Source organism: Mastigoproctus giganteus, chromosome 5, assembly GCF_048544385.1.
Source record: "Mastigoproctus giganteus isolate SK-2022 chromosome 5, ASM4854438v1, whole genome shotgun sequence".
In the NCBI taxonomy this organism is placed as follows: domain Eukaryota; kingdom Metazoa; phylum Arthropoda; class Arachnida; order Uropygi; family Thelyphonidae; genus Mastigoproctus; species Mastigoproctus giganteus.
The window spans coordinates 149922298-149941964 of record NC_143579.1 but is presented as its reverse complement, the minus strand read 5'-3'; the positions used below and the strand labels follow the sequence as shown (position 1 = coordinate 149941964).

At 37.9% G+C, this 19667-nt stretch overlaps 1 protein-coding gene across 1 annotated transcript in view; it reads right to left on the bottom strand.

Moving 5' to 3' along the window:
• The window catches only part of thoc6 (THO complex subunit 6), a 247387-nt gene that overhangs the window by 109688 nt on the left and 118032 nt on the right, over positions 1 to 19667 (bottom strand). Inside the window, exon 6 of the mRNA XM_090374235.1 lies at positions 12632 to 12677. Within this exon, the coding sequence (XP_090230361.1) occupies positions 12632 to 12677 (46 nt within the window). The remainder of the gene's footprint in view (positions 1 to 12631; positions 12678 to 19667) is intronic.

Below are 19667 nucleotides of genomic sequence, written 5' to 3'. Positions count from 1 at the left end.
ATACACTATCGGAAGACTAAAACATTACAATAAATTACGATAAAATAAACTACAATAAAACGTTAAAAATATACCAAAGCAATAAAATTATCTAAAATAAACTGGATTAAAAGCGATAAAACCTGAAGCTTTCGGAAACTACTGTCTCCTTCTTCAATAGTATACTATTACTGCAATGACACATCCTTAAGTAGCAGACCCATGGCACTCATGCACGTGGTCCATCAGACACATGGTCGGCATTCCCCACGGGCGCGCATTGGAAACGGAAGTGGCTCGGGAGCGTGTCAAACAGAACCGGTCATCCCGTCTGAGGACAACTGCCTCAAACAGGGGTGTAAACGTGTCCCCCTGTCCCTGTTAATAGTATTACGACTGGATGAACCGATTCGCAAGCTCTCGAGCCACTTGCGTTCCCAAAATCCATGGGCACGGTCCGTAATGACCGCGTCTTCAGGGGAGATCCGATGCTGCTTCTCCCAGAAATGCTCTGCCACAGCAGACCTTGCATAATTAGCAGTCTTAATAGCGGTCATGTGCTCCCCCAGACGGTCTTTTAAATGTCACCCCGTCCCCCCCACATAACATTCCTCACAATCCGGGCACTTAATCTCATAGACCACACTACTAGTATAGTCCTGGGCTACGGGATCTTTAACTTGAGACACCACTGTGTGCAATCTCCGTCCCGGAAGTTGCACACAGCAGGTCTGACACTCCCGCAGTGCCCGTACAATGCATTCTGAAAGGCCCGGATAGTAAGGAACGTCTGCAGTAGCCACAGGGGCAGGCGACTCCCTACGATTGGACTCTACCCTATAAATATATTTGTCCAAGACCCTCTGGGGTACTCACACTTCCTGAGGTCTGCCGTGACTCTGCAAATTTCCATTTCCTTATCCTCGGGGGTACTACAGTGGGTCCCCACCCTATTCAACAACACCCTGCCTACACTTTTCTTTAGCTGACATCAGATTCTGCATATTTCCCTTACCTGTATTCAACTTTTATTTAAATATGTTCCCCCATATCTGATGACAGCTTTACCACTTTTTATTTTATTTGTATTGTATTTTACCTTATTATTAATAATTTTACTTTACAGTTCACTCACCTCCAATTGGCTTTGTAATTCAGTCCATAATTTTCTTAATTCATCATAACATTTAGGATATTAACATTCTTTACCTTTTACATACCTACTACACTTCTTTTTCTACTATCCTTACCCTTCTAGTCACTTTCTGTAATTTTCACTTGCATCTATGCATACTTTATTTAATAAATCTATTCACACATACTTTATATATATATATAAATATATGTGTGTGTGTGTGTGTAAGATGCAAGCTAATATAAAAACATATTTATATAAAAGAGAAAAGGTTTACCGAGATTAGTAAAAACGTTAAAACACATAAAACGTTCCTGTCTATATTGTGGACATTGGATAAAATATGATGAATAAGAAAATACCAATGGGTCCAACACTGAACCCAGGGGAGGGGGAAAAAAACACTAATAACATTAGTTCACGAAGAGCAATGTCCATCAAATACCACTCTGTCTTCTCCCACTCATCCATCCTTATACCAATAGCAGCAACTTTCCCTTAAAGCCAGAGTGCTCCAATTTGTACAGCAGTCTTATGTGTAACAATATCAAAAGCTTTCCTGAGATCCAAGTATATGATATCAAAAATTATTTTTTGCATCCAGTTCCTTTGTGATCACATCGCATAATCCAATCAAACTGGTCACACAAGATTCACTTTACAAACCCATGCTGTGTCCAAAGTATAATTGCATCCTTGTCTAGATTATACAGCATTACTTCTTTTACGAATGACTCCATTATTTTCCCTCCAACAAAAGTTAAAGTAACAGGTCTTTGATTACTTCTGTCACCCTTTGATTCCCTTTGTGAATTGGGGGTGCATTTGCACAAATCGTCTGAATCAACCTCCCCTGAATCCAAGGATGCTCTCATAATTATGGCTAAGGACTTGCTTACTTCCTTCACTATCTCCCTTAATATAATTGGATAGATCCCATCCACCCCGGGTGTCTTTTTTATGTTTAACTTCATTAGTTAAACACAATTTCTCTTCCACTTTCCTCTCACTTATTACAAAATCACTTGATTCCCTGTTACAGTTTTATAAACTTCTGGCCTCTACTTCCCCAAAGAATTCCATATAGATGCAAACTACTCAAACTGAGTTTGTCAACAACCTGAGCAGGATCATCAACAGTCAAACCATCGATATCGAGTGGACCAATTTGATTCATCTCATTCTTTCTAGTCTTTACATAAAGAAAGAAGTCTTTGCTGTTTTTCTTGGCATCCTTCACCAAAGATTTCTGATAATCTGCCTTTGCTTGCCTGATCACATTTGTGACTTCATTACAGAGTAGTTTATATCTATCACAAGCTTCTGGGCAGCCTGATAATTTAAATGCATTCCAAGTTGTTTTTTTTTTTTTCCCCCCCGTTTGTCTTTCACAAATTTAATTAGTTGATCTGATATCCATTTTGGCCTATACATCAAAGAGTGTTTATTAGTTGATATGAAAACCCCAGTAGCTTCTATGATTAATTCCCTGAACGCTTCCCATTTAGAAATTGCTGATGATAACATCAGTTGGTGCCACGGTATATAATTTAAAAACTGTTTGAAACTAGTGTAGTCACCTTTAAGAAACCAAAAATCCCTCCCTTTACCCTTGATGGTTGCTAGATCTTTTAGCACATCCCAACTCAATAGGAAACAGTAATGTTTCCTAATGCTGTAGGAAACAGTCATCCAATAAACCCATAAAATTCTCACCAGTCTGTGAATGACCAACTCATAAGTTCCATCAGGTCATTCCATGTCAAGTGGCCTAGGGGTCTCTGCTCGACCATCTTCAATTTTGTTGAAACTTGGTGTGAATGTTTAAACAGGTTTCAAATGAAGCTGTGCAAAATTTCAGTTCAAAAATATAGTATGCTTGAGGCACCACCAGCACCTTTTTTGTGGAGGTCACTTGTGTTATGTGGAATAAATCACAAAAAATTGTCGCAACAAATTTGAGCAAGACTTTTGAAAGTCATAGCTTTGAAATAAAAACCTTTGGTATCTTCTTCTTCTTTGGACATTCCACTTACTAACTGCATGAATGCAGCCTAACTAAATATCAGCTCTTATACTTGTTTTCTGACTGAAATATTTTCCTTCAAAGATTGACTCAAAATATGAAAGTCAAAATTGACCTATCTTAAGGGGCAAATATTTTAATGTGGGCCACCTTCAATTCTTTCGTTTTTGCCACCACTGGAAAAAGCAGAGTTTCAGCTACAAGGATCATATGGTTTATCTGTTTTGTGTCTTTGCACTTAAGGCCTTAAAATTAAGCCTAAACATCAAGTAATTTTATGTGCCGTATTGTTATTTTGTGAGATCTTTTTTGTTGCAGAACACTTCCTTAATCCTGCCTAATGTTTAGAATAATCTAGAAATAGAGTATATCCTATAATTCTGGAATATTCTAGAACACCCAAGAATTATAGAATATTCCAGAATTCCAAAAAACAAAACTGATGAATAGTCTAGAACTCTTCAATATTGTAGAATCATACAAAAAAAGTATAAATAGCTGATATTTGAACCATGCTGTTATTAATGTCATAAACAAACTGTTCATCATGAACAGTTTGTTCGGAACAGTTTTGAACTTTGAACAGTTTTCTCGAAAATCTGCTACCAATTCCTTAAATGCTGATCTTCAGGTAATTCTCCAGTGGGGCAAAGACAACTTAGTTGATTTCAACCCTTCTAAAACTCAGTCTTGTCTTATATCTCGCAAAAAGGATTCTTCTGCTCCTATGCTTATCTTTAGTGACACTCCAATTTCTAGGCAAAAGGATATATCTCTTTTGGGGATTACCCTGACTTCTAATCTCTCTTGGCACAAGCACATTACAAATATTGCTTCCTCTGCATCTAAAAAACTTGGTTTTCTCTTTCGCTCTCGGCGTTACTTTTCTTCCAAACAGCTGCTCACTCAGTATAAATCGCAAATCCGCCCTGCCATGGAATAGTGTTCCCACATTTGGGGTGGTGCCCCCAAAACCTCTCTCAGGCTTCTTGATTCCATTCAGAAGAGGGCAGTTAGGTTAATTAATGACTCATCTCTAACAGAGTCTCTCCACTCGCTGTATCATAGACGTACTGTTTCTGCTGCATGCCTCTTCTACAGATACTTCCATGGGCACTGTTCTTCTGAATTGGCTTCTATAATTCCCCCTCTCTCTTTCAAAACAGTCCGAACACGTGCCGCCACCAGCCAACATCCATTTACTGTCCAACTTCAAACCCATAGAACCAACTTTTCATCTTCCTCATTTATTCATTCAACTGCCGTTTTCTGGAACAACCTTCCTTCATACGTATTTCCTGAAAATTACAATCTACAGAAGTTCAAGTCCAACGTCAACAAATATCTTCTTTCGTCTTCTCAACCTTTAACCCAAGCACGGTACTAAGTACTATAGGTTCTAATACCTCTCGTGTTTGGGGTCCACATAAAAAAAATAAATAAAAAAAAAAAAAAAAAAAAAACAACTTTTTTTTTTTTTTTTTGAACAGTTTGTTTATTTTGTCCCTCTATTTGTTATTGTTTGACTGTAATAATGAACATGAACAGTTTGTTTATTTTGTCCCTCTATTTGTTATTGTTTGACTGTAATAATGAACATGAACAGTTTGTTTATTTTGTCCCTCTATTTGTTATTGTTTGACTGTAATAATGAACATGAACAGTTTGTTTATTTTGTCCCTCTATTTGTTATTGTTTGACTGTAATAAAGTTAATTAAGTTTTCATTGCTTGCAGAAACGTCCACTTATTAGTCAGCATGAAAGCCATGGAACCAGAAGATTTTGCTGGAGATAAGCTAGACTCGTGCACCATCAGTCATATGGCTAATTCTAAATGTTATATGCTATCCTATACATGCAAAACTGGGTTAAAATTATTTAAAGAATTTGAATTTGAAGAACAACAGCTGATACATTGTGGATTAAAACTGGGTGAAGAAGACAATGTCTACATCACGAAGCTTTGCTTTTGACAAAATTTGAATTTTTGCAGTGTTCATGTTGCAATAATTTCCAGAAGAAAAATCATATGGTGAAAAAAAGTTTACAACCAATTGATTTGTCAAGGGCAGACTACCTGAAAGACCTAACAAATGTAGACATAAAACCAGGCCAGAAGCTGTCTTCAGTGATGGTTCTGCAGCTCAATACAAGAATTTTATTAACTTGCGTCATCATCAGATGGATTTTGATATCAGTGCTGAATGGAATTTCTTTGGCACTAGCCATGGTATTGGTGGAACAATAAAACAATTGGCAGCATGTGCAAGTCTCCAATGCCCAATTGAAAACGAAATCCTGACACCAAGAAACATGTTTGAATTTTGTGACAAGCATGTGGCTGGAATAAAATTCTGTTTTGTTTCTAAAGAGGAAATTGAGCAAGTAAGGCCACTTCAAGAGAAAAGATTCATAGACTGTCATACTATTGGCTGGAACAAGACAAAATCATCACATCATTCCTATTGATGCAAGACAGATTCATGTTTGCAGAGTATCAAATGACACACCATCATCATTTGTAGCTCATGTAGATCAGACTAGTGAAACCAATATTCAATATATGCTAATTGTTAATTCACAACCTGGCCAATACAATTGCCTGTATTTATGATAATAATTGGTGGATTGGAAATATTTGTGAAATTTCATTTGAAGAACATAATGTATTGGTAAATTTCATGCATCCTCATGGAGCAGCTCCATGAGGCGTCGACAATGGCAAGCTATACTGTCGACAATATAGCTTGCCTAAAGTAGTAATATCAACCATCAATGAAAAATTCCAGTCCATTACGAAGCAGTGATTCAATATCTTCGCTAATTTCACTGGCCTGCTAGACAAGATGTCTGCTGGATTCCTGAACAACAAATTATTGCCAATCTTCCAGCTCCAAAAACAACAACAATGGGTCAACAATATAGCTTGCCTGAAGTAGCAATATCAACCATCAATGAAAAATTCCAGTCCATTACAAAGCAGTGATACAATTTAAAATTGTATTGTGTTTTAAATAAATTTTGTTGCAATTATAACTTCTTTCAAGTTTAGAAACCAATAGAACATCATCTTAACACTTGGAATCCTGAATAAAGACCACTTTTCAGACCACATTGCAAGACATGCAATATCTTTTCTTGCCATTTGCACTCCCATTGTAAAATATACAGATCTTTTTGTGCATGGCACTATATCCTTTCTCCTTAAACCAAAGGGCAGAGTAATCACAGAAAATTTCACTCTTGTAAATACAATAGTTCTGTCCTTATTGAGATGTTAAACTTCGCCATCGAATAAGAATGCAAATATTATGTGGAAAATATAAAATGTTTAAGGCCATTTTTTAGGCCTTAAGTAGCAAGACACAAAATTGAATTTTGATTCTTGTTGCTTAAAACCTGCTCTTTCCAATGTAACAAAAACAAGAGAATTGAAGTGTCTCACATTAAGATATCTGCCCCTAAAGATAGGTAAAATTTTGACTTAAAAATTTCGAGTCTTATCTTTGAAGGAAAATATCTCAGCCAGCAAACAAGTATAAGAGCTCATATTTAGTTAGCCCGAATTCATTCAGTTGTTAAATGGAATGCCCAAAGAAGAAAGTACCAAAGGTTTTTATTTCAAAGTTATGACTTTCAAACGTCTTGATTAATTTGTCGAAACAAATTTTTGGTGCCAGTTTTAGACCGCAATGTAAAAAATGTGAAGGTTTTTGAGCCTGGACACCAAAAGTTTTGCATTCTTTGCCAAAAGTTAACTAGGTATACTAAGTTTCAGAGTATTAACTCTCAATGTTGTGCAACAGTAACACTTAAAACTTCCTGAAAATTTGCTCCGCGTAACACAAGTGACCTCCACAAAAAAGGTGCTGGTGCCTACTATATTTTGAAGTGAAATTTTGCACAGCTTCTTTGGAACCAGTTTAAACATCTACACCAAGTTTCAACAAAATTGAAGATGGTTGAGCAAGGACCATTTTCAAATTTAGGTCACTTGACATGGAATCACCCAGTACTTCAAGTTTTGAAAAGTTATATTCCCCCCATTATTACACATTGTGATTTACTGGTCCACTCTATTTCTTTGTACAGCTGTTCGTTGTACTCATTAGATCTATTTTTTCTTTCGCAGTACTTACATCAACAACAATATGACTCAATTCAACACTGCATAGGCCAACAATGTCAACTGGATGTACTGTCTTAGATTTCTGTGCTTCTTAACTAAGAGCACACTGACATGGTCATGCATCTTGAAAAGGGTGAAGACACCAATGATGAAGGTACAAATGAAGAAGAAAATATTTCAACTGGCAAATGCATTAGTTTCATTGAAGAACTTAAGGGAATGAAACAAAAGGTTTGCAAAAAAAAAAAAAAAAACACACCCAAATGCAGAAAGCAATTAACTTTAGAGAGAATGTTTAAAAAATAAATTATGGGCTATTGAACTGAAAAAAGTGATAATTCATGCTCTCATTTTCGACTTCAAGCAATAAGTAATCACTTATGTTAAAATATAAAGTTATGTTACATACTGGAATGCACCCGAAAAGGTTAAAATTGGTAAGTTACTTTTTATTCTAGTAGTATTTTATATATATTTAATTTTATTCTTATTTTAAATAAACTACTTTATTTTATATTCTGCTGTTTAGTTGTTTGAAACAAGATTTGATTATAGTGATATTACAATATTTACTAATATTTTTTAAAAAAAGCAATCCCCGTACCAGACATTGAGTCTAAGATATATATACAGGGCGATTCAGGAGGAATAGTAAATATTTTGTGAGGTTATTGTAATGATTATTCTGAGTAAAAAAGTTCATATAAACATGTGTCCAATTCTCAATGGATACAGAGATACAGCTGTTTGAAACTGGTGCATGAGCAGCTCCCTGAATCAGATGTGACCAAGAGGCAGTTATACCTGATGCTCTTTGGTGTTAGAAGTGTTGTTAAGAATGCCACACATCTTCACACGTGCTGAATATGCCAATAAGATGTTTGTCTATGGGTTTTTTTGGTGGAAGTGCTACTGCTTCTCGTAGAGAATACTGTTGATGGTTTCTTAACCACAGATTACTGGATTACAGAGCATTTACACCAAACTGCGTGAGACTGGTACAGTTCTTAGTACTCATATTTCTTCTGAATGTGCAAAATAACAAAATGTGGATAAAATAGAACACATTCTTCAGTCGGTAGAACGTAGTCCTACTATCAGCACAAGAAGAATTTCTATGCGTATTATTGTTCAACAGACATGGGTAGGGCGAACATTACGTGAGCACTGCTTGTATTCTTTTCACATACAACGGGTGCAACACCTTCAATCAGGAGATGACACCCAGCAATTGGAATTTTGTCGGTGGGTAAATGCTAATCACTGATTAATTCCATTAATACTGTTCAGTGATGAAGCTACTTTCACCTGTGACAGTATCAACAACACCCATAACTCTCATAGGTGGTCAGAAAAAATACACATGCCACTGCAGAAACAAATTTTCAACATCGCTTCTCTGTAAACATGTGGAGCAGTATCAACCACAATCAGTTGATTGGGCTTGTTGTGTTACAAAATTGTCTTACAGGGCCCATTTACCTAGAATTTCTGCAAAATGAACTTCCACTCCACTACTATTGGAGGATGCTCCCTTGGCTACAAGGATTGGTATGTACTTTCAGCATGAGGGAGCTCCTGCACATTATACCAGTCTGGTGATACAATATCTAAATTGAACTTTCCCTTAACGACAGATAGGCTGTGGTGGTCCCATTCATTGGACACTAAGGTCTCCAACCCCTCACTCCATTAGATTTTTGTTTGTAGAGTTGGATGAAAAGTGCCGTATACAAAAAAAAAGGTGAATACAAGAGACGAATTTCTTGCTCGCATTTTGGATACTGCTGCCCTCATAAAGCAATGCCAAGACAACCTCAGAAGAACAACACGTCGTATTACCACAAGAGTTGCAAAGTGCATTGAGGTTGGCAGTGGGATTTCCGAACATTTATTGTGACCTGTAAAAGATTTGTAAATTATTTGTGTTTTGTATCATTCAAAAAGTCAATAAATACAAACCATAAGTCATTTATCATTGTTTAATACCTCTCATAATGGTTTTGTGTGCACCAGTTTCAAACAGCTGTATCTATTGAGAATTGAACACGTTTATATGACCTTTTTTACTAAGAATAATCGATATTATAACCTCCAAAATATTTATTATTCCTCCTGAATCACCCTGCATATTGAGTCTATATATATACACTCTGCTGCCACTTTAGTAGGTACACATACCTAGTAGGAAGGTGTACCTAAAAAAGTGTTGAGCCTCCTTTAGCCTTCAAAACAGCCTGAATTCGTCTAGGTATGGATTGAACAAGATGCTGAAATCGTTGTGCAGGAATGGAGTACCATGCAGACACGAACGTGTCACGCAGTTCCTTGAGATTCCACCTCCGTCGAATCTCAAGGAACTGCGTGACAAAGGAGCAAACAGCCCTTTCCAGCTCATCCCAAAGATGTTCAATAGGATTGAGATCTGCAGACTGAGTGGGCCACTGCAGCAAAGAAAAGCCATTGTCATGTTCCTGGAACCATTCCATAGTTTGGACTTTGTGCACTGGCGCATTATCCTGCTGGAAGTAACCATCTGACTGAGGATAAACTGTCAACATGAACGGATGCACTTGGTCAGCAACGATGTGGCATTCAGACGTGAATCTATGGGTATCAATGAACCCAATGTGTGCCAAGAAAACATTCCCCACACCATAACACTGCCCCCCACCGCCTTGCACAGTAGTCGTCAGACATGATGGGTCCATGGATTCGTGTTGTTTTCTCCAAATTCTGAGTCTTCCATCAACATTATGCACCAGGAACTTCGACTCATCAGACCAAGCAACTGTTTTCCAATCCTCGATAGTTCAGTGCTGGTGTTCCTGTGCCCACAGGAAGCATGCTCTCCTGTCCTTCATTGATAACAAAGGTATGCAATGTGGCCGTCGGCTGTTGTAGCCCATTCACGACAAAGTGTGACTAGTGGTCTGTTGCGATATTTTCTTCTGTGCACCAAGGTTGTATTCTGATGTGACGTGTGACATTGTAGCCCGTCTGTTTGCTTCTACAATTCTGGCCATCCTCCTCTGACCTCTCTCATCAACAAGCGATTTTCTTCCACAGGAGTGCCGTCGAGACGATGTTTTCTGTTCGTTGCACCATTCTCGATACACCCTTGAAACTGTGGTGCGTGAAAAGTTCAGGAGAACGGCCATTTCAGAGATACTTGGTCCAGTACGTCTTCCACCTACTACCATGCCACGTTCAAAGTCCATTAGATCACCCCTTTTCCCCATTCTTGCTACGGTTTGTATGCTTAACTGATACTAAAAAGGTTGTTCTGCTGAATTTATATCCACAACTGTGGTCATGTGACTGCAACGTTGTGGGACAAACCATTTGTGTGCACAGCATGGGTTTACCTAATAAAGTGGCAGCACAGAGTGTGTGTGTGTGTGTGTGTGTGTGTGTGTGTGTGTGTGTGTGTGTGTGTGTGTGTGTGTGTGTGTGTGTGTATTTTTTCGTTCTAATAATTTGTCCACTTCTTTAATCTTTACTGGTCACATCAGTTTATTAGAAATTTTTTGTACCTCGTTTAGGGTTAATATAAGATTTTAATTATTTATTTCAATTGTGTTCTAATTTCTCTTGCTAGACCTGAAATACAGAATTACTAAAATCCAGAAAGCCTCTAGTCCCAATCTTTTTGAATAAGGTGACTGTAGAAGGTAAAAATCTAGTGCCATAAGTATTCAATTATGAGCAAGTGCTATGCTTATGAAAACTATGTGCTGCCTTTGTTATAAATGAAACACTACTGGCTAATGACTGAAAGCTAACACGACAACAACTGTTGGACGTTTGAAGATAACCAGTGGGTGCTGTTAGGACCAAATTCCATTAAGTTGTCAACGGTAAATCAACATTTACAATTTAGCTAACACTAATTTTGAATCAACCTGTATGTGAACCCATAACTTTTAATAGTTTTACTACTAGAACTGAAGGATTTCCATAGAAACTGCTCTCAAATGAATTTACGGTAAACCCCCGCTATTCGCAGTATCTGTATTCGTGGTTTCGCGTATTCGCAGTCACTGATTTAATATAAAATGAAACCTAAAAAAAAAAAAAAAAATGAATTTTAAATCGCCGTGAACATTTTCCGCCATAAAAAAACATGGGCGTGGCTAAAATCATCTTTCCTGGTCAAAACAGCACTAAGTGGGTGACAAAATCGCGAGTGTGGATGTTTCTCGCTAATCCTTGTTCAGTATGTGCTATGCGCTTGTCATGGAAGATTTTGTAGTTTGCTTTTAATATATATACTTATAAATTGAATAAATTTATCAATTTACATATTGAGATGCTTACAAAAGTGAAATTTTGTAGTGAAATTTCTACCGTTTTGTAGTGCGTTAGTGTAAACAGACTTTTTCGAGTATTTTAACGGAAGAAAGTGACTTTATTGTGGACAAGTTCTTTTCTAACCCCTACAAAAATATGGCTACGAATAACAAGGGAACTGAGAAAAGATCAAAGAAGGTGATGACATTAGTGAATAAAATTCAGTTATTAGACAAAATTTCTAATGGTGAAAGTGTCTCGTCAGTGGAAAAACATTAAAAAATCAATAAGTCAATGGTACGATCAATCAAAAAGTCGGAAGAAAAAATCTGCCGTAGTGTCCGTGAAAACGTGCTAATTGCTTCAAAAATTTGCTTGTTATTTGGTTTTTAAGAGCAGTAGCAACTAAGGCCATATTGCTCCGGGATATGCGGTGGTCAATCCCTGACCTTTCCGTATTTGGTGGTGACGGGCTCGAACCCCGGTCTAATCAAGAAGCGTGTGCTACGCACTGCTGCTCCTTCCCACCTGGCTACGGAGGCGCCACAAAAAAAAAAAAAAAAAAAAAAAAAAAATTTTTTTGCTCTGTAACTAAATCTTTGGATAGAAGATCGAACTCAAAATAAAATTCCCTTAAGTTCACTCATTATTCGTGAAAAGGCAAAACACCTTTATCAACACTTTAGCGAAACTGGTGATAGCACTGGTGGGATAAGTTTTTTAGCTATAGTAAAGGCGCTGGATTGAAAGATTTGTGTGAAATTTCTAATAAATATTACATTTAATATTAAATTGTTTCTTATTTTCATTTCGATGCCTTATGCTTGCATTTCACTATGTACATAGTCATATTATGAAGGTATATATAATACATACATAGACAAAATTTTAGACTAGTTTTTCTTATATATTTCAATACTTGGGAACGGAACCCCTTTATCATTATGGGAGCCATAACTCAGTATTTGCGGCATTTCTCAGGAACGTAACCCCTGCGAATAGTGGGAGTTTACTGTATTACTGTTTGGTTGTGTCAAAATGCTTTTTTTAATTTAATAACATACTCACTCTGGATGACAGTGCCAATCCATTAACTTCTGGTTTCATCATTTCTCTGAAAAATTTTATACTCATTCAGGAAGTTGTATAACTTTGCAATCAATATTTTAAAATTTAACTTAAGCAAAAATTCTAGTCACCACTCTGATTTTAATGTATACAATGAGTCCTCAATATCTGTTGCTAATTGGTTCCTTAAAAGTGCAATGGATAAGGAATCAACAGATATGGTCAATAGACTCGCACTATAATAATAATAAATGGTTCAAGGAAATCAAACTTGAGAACTAAATTCATTTCCAAGATTAAAAAACACAAATAAAAACTAGTTTTATCATAATTTTATTGATTAAACTACACTGTGTGCATCAATTTACTCACTGAAGGATGAATCATCCTTAGGCTAAAAACCAGGAACTTAAAATCCCAAAGTTGAAGCCTGTGATTTCTAGAGGTATCATCCATCCTCTGAATAAAGGAATTTAGAGTTCATTTCCTTCATGCTTTTCTTGTAGCAACAAAGAATGACAGAACATCGATATCCAGTTTGTCAGCAAGGTGTTATGTCATTGAGTCAACAAGTTTGAACAGATTACTGAAGAACTTTATGACGGCATTGATGAAGTGATGTCCATGAAGATGTCCACCACACATCTTTGTTGCTACAAGGAAGGAGACTCAATATTTGAGACATCCTTCAAGGTCGCCAAGAATGCCTTTGCATCTGGGTGCTCATTTGAGAGTACCTTCATTGCCTCCAAATGCTCAAAGAAATCTAGAGTCAAAGATCTTAGTTTCTTCTTCTTCTTTTCATTAGATAACTCCTCTGGAGTTTGAGCTTACCCAATAGAACCAGGTGTTTGGCTTTTCAGCTGGCATCACCAACAGTTCTTTAACATTAGAGGAATCTAATTGCAAATTTTTCCAGAGACTTTTGTTTGAGTGACTCCTCTTGGAATCCAGGGAAATCATCAATGCAATCAAGGCATAACTTCCTTCATATAGCATTCATACAATAGGAACTGGCTTCATCAAAAGCAACTACCATGTTGTATGCATTTGTGACACTGAAGTGTTTCCAAAATTCCTGTAAAGCAGGCACTTCTCATCTCAGTGACTAAGCACTGTGACGCTTTAGTGAAGGTGATCATATGAGTAATAGAATGAAATTAGCAGCTACGTTGTGGTTCATGGAATGTTAAGAATAATTTCAAAATAGAAGAAAGAAAATGGACTTCATCATCAGTATTAGCATTAGTAGAGGCATTTGATGCAAGAAAGCAAGCTTATGCAGCATCAGCCACAAAAAAAAAAAAAAAACCCACATCCACTTCACCCCTCTGTTCGTTCGAAATACCTGTCCAGCTGAGCCTTAAACTTATTTAGGCTATCAACCTCCACTACAAGGGATGGAAGTCTGTTCCACCAACCGACCACCCGTTGCCTAAAGGCAAATTTCCGCACGTCTATCCTACATCTGTCTTTCCTCAATTTGAATTTATGCCCTCTCAGGTGATTATTCTGAGCTAGAGGAAGAATCCTATCAGCACTGAGCATGCTCAAGACGTTCAAGGCTTTATACACCTCTATCAGATCACCTCGCTGGTGCCTAGTCTCCAGACACTGTAATTTGCAAAACTTAAGCCTTTCTTCGTAAGAGCACCCTTTTGTTCCATTCACTAATCTTGTTGCCCTTCTCTGTACTCGTTCCAGCAGCTCTACATACTTCTTGAAATGAGGCCTCCAGACCTGTATACAGTACTCTAGGTGTTCCCTTGCCTTATACAAGGGAATAATCACCTCCTTATCCCTGCTGGAAAAATTCCTGTATATCATTGACAATACTCCATGAGCTACTCTTGCAGCCCGTCGGCACTGCTCAGAGAACTTCATATCTGCCTGCACAACCACCCCCAAGTCCCTTTCATTCTCTACCACTGTCAGTGTAGTACCACAGAGTTGATACGTTGCTCTGGGGTTGCTGTTTCCCATGTGTAGTACTTTACATTTGTCAATGTTAAACTTCATTTGCCACCTCTCAGCCCATCTGCTGAACCTTTCCAGATCCTGTTGCAGCAGCATAGTGTCAGTAGTGTCCTTGACAACCCTGCCAACCTTTGTATCGTCTGCAAACTTGGACATTAAGCTTGATATACCATCATCAATATCATTTATAAATACAGAAAACAATAATGGACCCAACACTGAGCCCTGAGGGACTCCACTAATAACCTTAGTCCATGATGAGCAGTGTCCATTGATTACCACTCTCTGTCTTCTCCCCCTCAACCACCCCTTTATCCATAGCAGCAATTTGCCTCCAATGTCACACTGCTCCAATTTGTGTAGCAGTCTTCCATGTGCAACAGTATCAAAAGCCTTTCTAAGATCCAAGTATATAATATCAAAGCTATTCCCTGCATCCAGTTCTTTTGTGACTGCATCATAGTATCCAACCAGATTGGTCAGGCAAGACTTCCCCTTAACAAAACCATGCTGTGTCCGAGCTATAACTGAAGTCTTGTCTAATTGATCCTGCAGTGCTTCTTTATCCAGTGCCTCCATTAATTTTCCTGGAACAGAAGTTAAGCTCACAGGTCTATAATTACTTGTGTCGGCCTTTGATCCTCCTTTGTGAATTGGGGTCACATTTGCACATTTCCAGTCCAAGGAAGAGTCCAAGGAAGCTCTCATAATTATGGCTAAGGGTTTGCTTACTTCCTTTGCTGCCTCCTTTAATATAACTGGATAGATCCCATCCACCCCAGGTGCCTTTCTTGTGTTTATCTTCAACAGTTTCTCCTCCACTTTACTCCCAGTTATTTCAAGATTCTGTAGCTTACTGCTAGAGTTGGATACACCTCTGGCTTTCCCCTCGCTGAATAACTCCTCATGTGTGAATGTCGATGCAAAATATTCATTTAGTTTGTTAGCTACCTGAGCAGGATCATCAACAGTTGACCCATCAATATCAAGTGGACCAATCTGATTCAACCCCTTCCTTCTAGAGTTTACATAAGTAAAGAACTCTTTGCTGTTTTTCTTTGCATCCCTTGCCAAGGATTTCTCGTAATCTGCCTTCGCCTGCCTAACCTCCTTTGTAACTTGGTTGCATATCAACTTGTATCTATCATAGGCTTCTGTGTCATGTGTTAATTTGTAAGTATCCCATGCATTTTTCTTCTCTGCCACATGCCTCATTAGTTCATCTGACATCCATTTTGGCCTAAACCTTGAACAATATTTCTTAGTTGGTATGTAAAGCCTAGTAGCTTCCAAGATAAGTTCTTTGAATGCTTCCCATTTTGAATTTGCTGTTGGTAACATCATCAGTTGGTCCCACTGTATAGAATTTAAATACTGTCTCAGTCCATCGTAGTCGCCTTTACGGAAGCAATAACCCTTCCCTTTACCCCTAATGGTAGTTACCTCTTTGAGTAAATCCCACTTCAGCACACTGTGATCACTGTCACCTAGTGGTTCATTTATCTGCAGATTCTTAATGCATGAAGAATCACTGCTGATAATCAAATCAAGAGTATTACTCCCTCTAGTTGCCTCCCGAACATGCTGATGTGGAAAACAATCATCCAATAAATCCACAAAAGCCCTGCTAGTGTGTGAGTGACCAGTCCCGAAAGTACAGTCAATATCTGGGAAATTAAAATCTCCCATTATAAGACTCTGATTTACTGGCCCACTCTATTTCCCTGTACAGTTTCTTATTATACTCATCAGAGTCATTAGGCCTATAGCACACTCCTACTCTCAATTTTGATCTCCCAATGCTTATGTCACACCAAACTGACTCAACACTGCACTGTCCAGCGATGTTGACTGGCTTCACTTCCTTGGTTTTTATGTGTTTCTTAACTAATAGCATAACCGCTCCCCCCTTCCTATCTTGTCTATCCTTTCTGTAGACGTTGTACTCCCCAAATTCCAGTTCTGCATCCCTTATATCTGTGTGACAACACGTCTCTGATATCCCAACAATATCTGCCTTTGATGTTTTGAGCAATACCTCAAATTCATCAAATTTATTTACTAAACTCCTAGCATTGGTGTACACGCAAGTATACCTGCACCTGTTTCTATTCTTAGCTACCCTAACACAACCCATGTGTTTACTTGTACCGCAATGGCTCCAAGCAGTCTCTGAAATATCATGCATCTTGTTTTTCAGGCTTCTGCTCATTCTAATAGAAGCAGTGCAAGAATCTCTTTCACCTCTGCCAGTGGCTACTGTCAATCTATTGGTCTTTGTCTCCCCCCAAGCTAGCAGTTTTCCGACCCACCTAACACTGCCTCGATAGCATCAGCAAATATTCTTGCACCCTTTCTATTTAAGTGTATCCCATACCTGTAGAAGCAATCTCTCCTGTTAACAAGTACAGTCCAGGCTGAAAAAAATTTTACCCCTTGAGCCTTGCACAATCTTTCCAGGGCCAAATTGATCGACAAGGCTCTCATCATATATCCCTCCTATCGTGTCCGGGCAGAATTGCAGACACTTTCAAATTCAACCCTAATTCTCGGCTTTTGTTCAACAGTGACCTGTACTTGTTAAGTAATTCTGCCTTTTAATATCATTAGTGCCAACGTGTACAACTATATCACCTTTTGTGCCCTTAAAAGATGATATTCGCTCTACAGCGTCATCAACCTTTGCCCCTGGCAGACATACCCTGGTCCTGTTCCACCTATCCACTTTACAAAGCATGTTCCCCGTTTCCCTGACAATAGAGTCACCAACAACTACTAGTTCCTTCGGGACCAGCGCATTCTGCCTTGGGGGTTGCCTCTGTGTCACGTGATGCCCACGTGCAAGCTCTGGCGTTGATGCGGGCAGCTGAGAGCTTGATGGGCCCCTCAATTTAGTTTCTTCGAGGGCATCCTCCCTGTCCTTCAAGCTCTCATATAGGCCCACAAGAACGCTGAGTTGTTGCCTGATATCGATACACTCCTTGCATCGAGCACACACAAAGACATCCCCCATGGCAGTATCATGTCCGTATCCGATTGCTCTGCAAACATCAAGCAAACAGTGCATTTTATAAGGCTGTGAGTCAGATTACAACTGCCCCCCTCAGTTCTGCTCTGAGACACAGCACTTCCATTAGCTTGAGCCTTTTGCTTTGCTGCTCTGGTCTGAGTCATGATTCTATTAATTTATTAATTAATTATAATTAATTATGTTATTAATTATGTTAAATATAATTAATTATATTACGTTTGTAATCTAAGTTGTTATATGTATTTATTTAAAAGTACAATTTAACTGCTAACAAAGTTCAACTAACGCTATCTAGTACGGTATATAACTATCGTATCACAAGGGTGGGAAAGTTACGAACGGTAAATCTACGGACACTTAAGTATTAATTAATTTTCAAATCTCGCTGTCTCAATTCAGAATAAACTAACGATCCTTACTAGGTCTGTAAGCTACTTAGAGAAATAATTCGATGTAAAAAATATTCAATCAAGCGGCTAAATATGGCTAAAGAACTTCTCGTTCACCGGAGTTGCAAACATATGGATACCCTTACCGATACTTTTATGCAATTACAAGGCCGAGTAAAGAATAAATACACCAAATTAATCAGAAAATCACAAAATAATGTTATACTACTAAATTTAAATCAAAAGTTTTAGAAAAACAATAATTTCAAATCAATAAATAAGAAAAATCCACTTAGCGGCTTTGAACACGACTGTCTCCTAGTAGCCTCGTCAACAGACTCGATTCTGGCAGACTCGTCAGCAGATTCTGGTACAAGAAGTCCAGCAGCACACATACAGGCATACAGCGGAGCAGTTTATTCAGATAATAAGAAACCTTGTCACAGTCCCAGATTCTCTGACTCATGGAATCACCTACCGCAAGGCTAAGAACAAAGACACCATGAAGTAGATCTCCAACAGCATCATCACGACAAAATTGTCAAGATGACCTGGAGCATTGTCAATGATATGCAGTGCCTTCTCTGACAAGTCATTCCTCCTGAGGTAAATATTTACTGAAGAGCAGAAATGAAGGTAGAACCACACTTGGAGCCAAGCTCTGGTAATACAAATTATCTGTTTTCTGACCTTCAAACCACAGGACGATAAAGTACTTTCAAAGCTCTTGGGTTGTTGTATGATAAACTAGTGACAGTTTCAACTTAATTTCAAGCAGCACTGCTTCCCTGAAGAAGTAATTTAATAGATAAATTATGAGCTGGCAAATTCTACTCTCCTTTCATGATGAAAGTTCTGGTGGGCATCTTCTTGGACACTGTTTCATTAATGTTATAGTAAAATTCTTCAATAATCTGCTCAAACTTGTTGACATAACTCATTTCTGACAAAATTGGATATCAGTGTTTGCTGACACACAACTAACTGAATTAGATGGGGGAAGGGGAACTTGTTCATACAACTACATCCACTTTTAACATACTTTTTACCTCCAGAAGATACTGATACAGCTTAGATTTCACCAGATTTTTAACCTGGACAACTTGTGGATGCAGTTCATTCCAGTGGTTGACAATACACTGGCTAAATGTAACCATATCAGGCTCATATCTATTAGTTTTCTCCAACAGTTTTGTATTAATGCTTCCCAATTTTTCTACCGAATTTTAATTTGAGAATTCTAGTCATTCAATTTGATATTCCCCAATACTTATACATTCCCTATTCAAATTATGCCCAGTTTTCAGCACCACAATTCACATTTTTGTAGACTCTCCTCAACTGGATGAGGAGATTCTGTGCTATTCTTGCCAGAATTCTGGAATTTGTCTGCCTTTGGCCCTTCCAAGAAGTGCAATGTTTTTCGTTAGATATTGCTTCCAGACTTCAACACATTAGTCTAAATACAGTTCCACCAGTTCTAAATTTAAATTTATTGAATCAGTCCTCACTTGGGGAAAATTCAATGTGTTATTTATTTTTTTTTCAAATTGAGATTGTCAAAAATACTCAATATTCTGTTTTATCAAAATTGAATTCAAATTAATTCACTTAAATTACTATTCAGAAATCAAAGTCA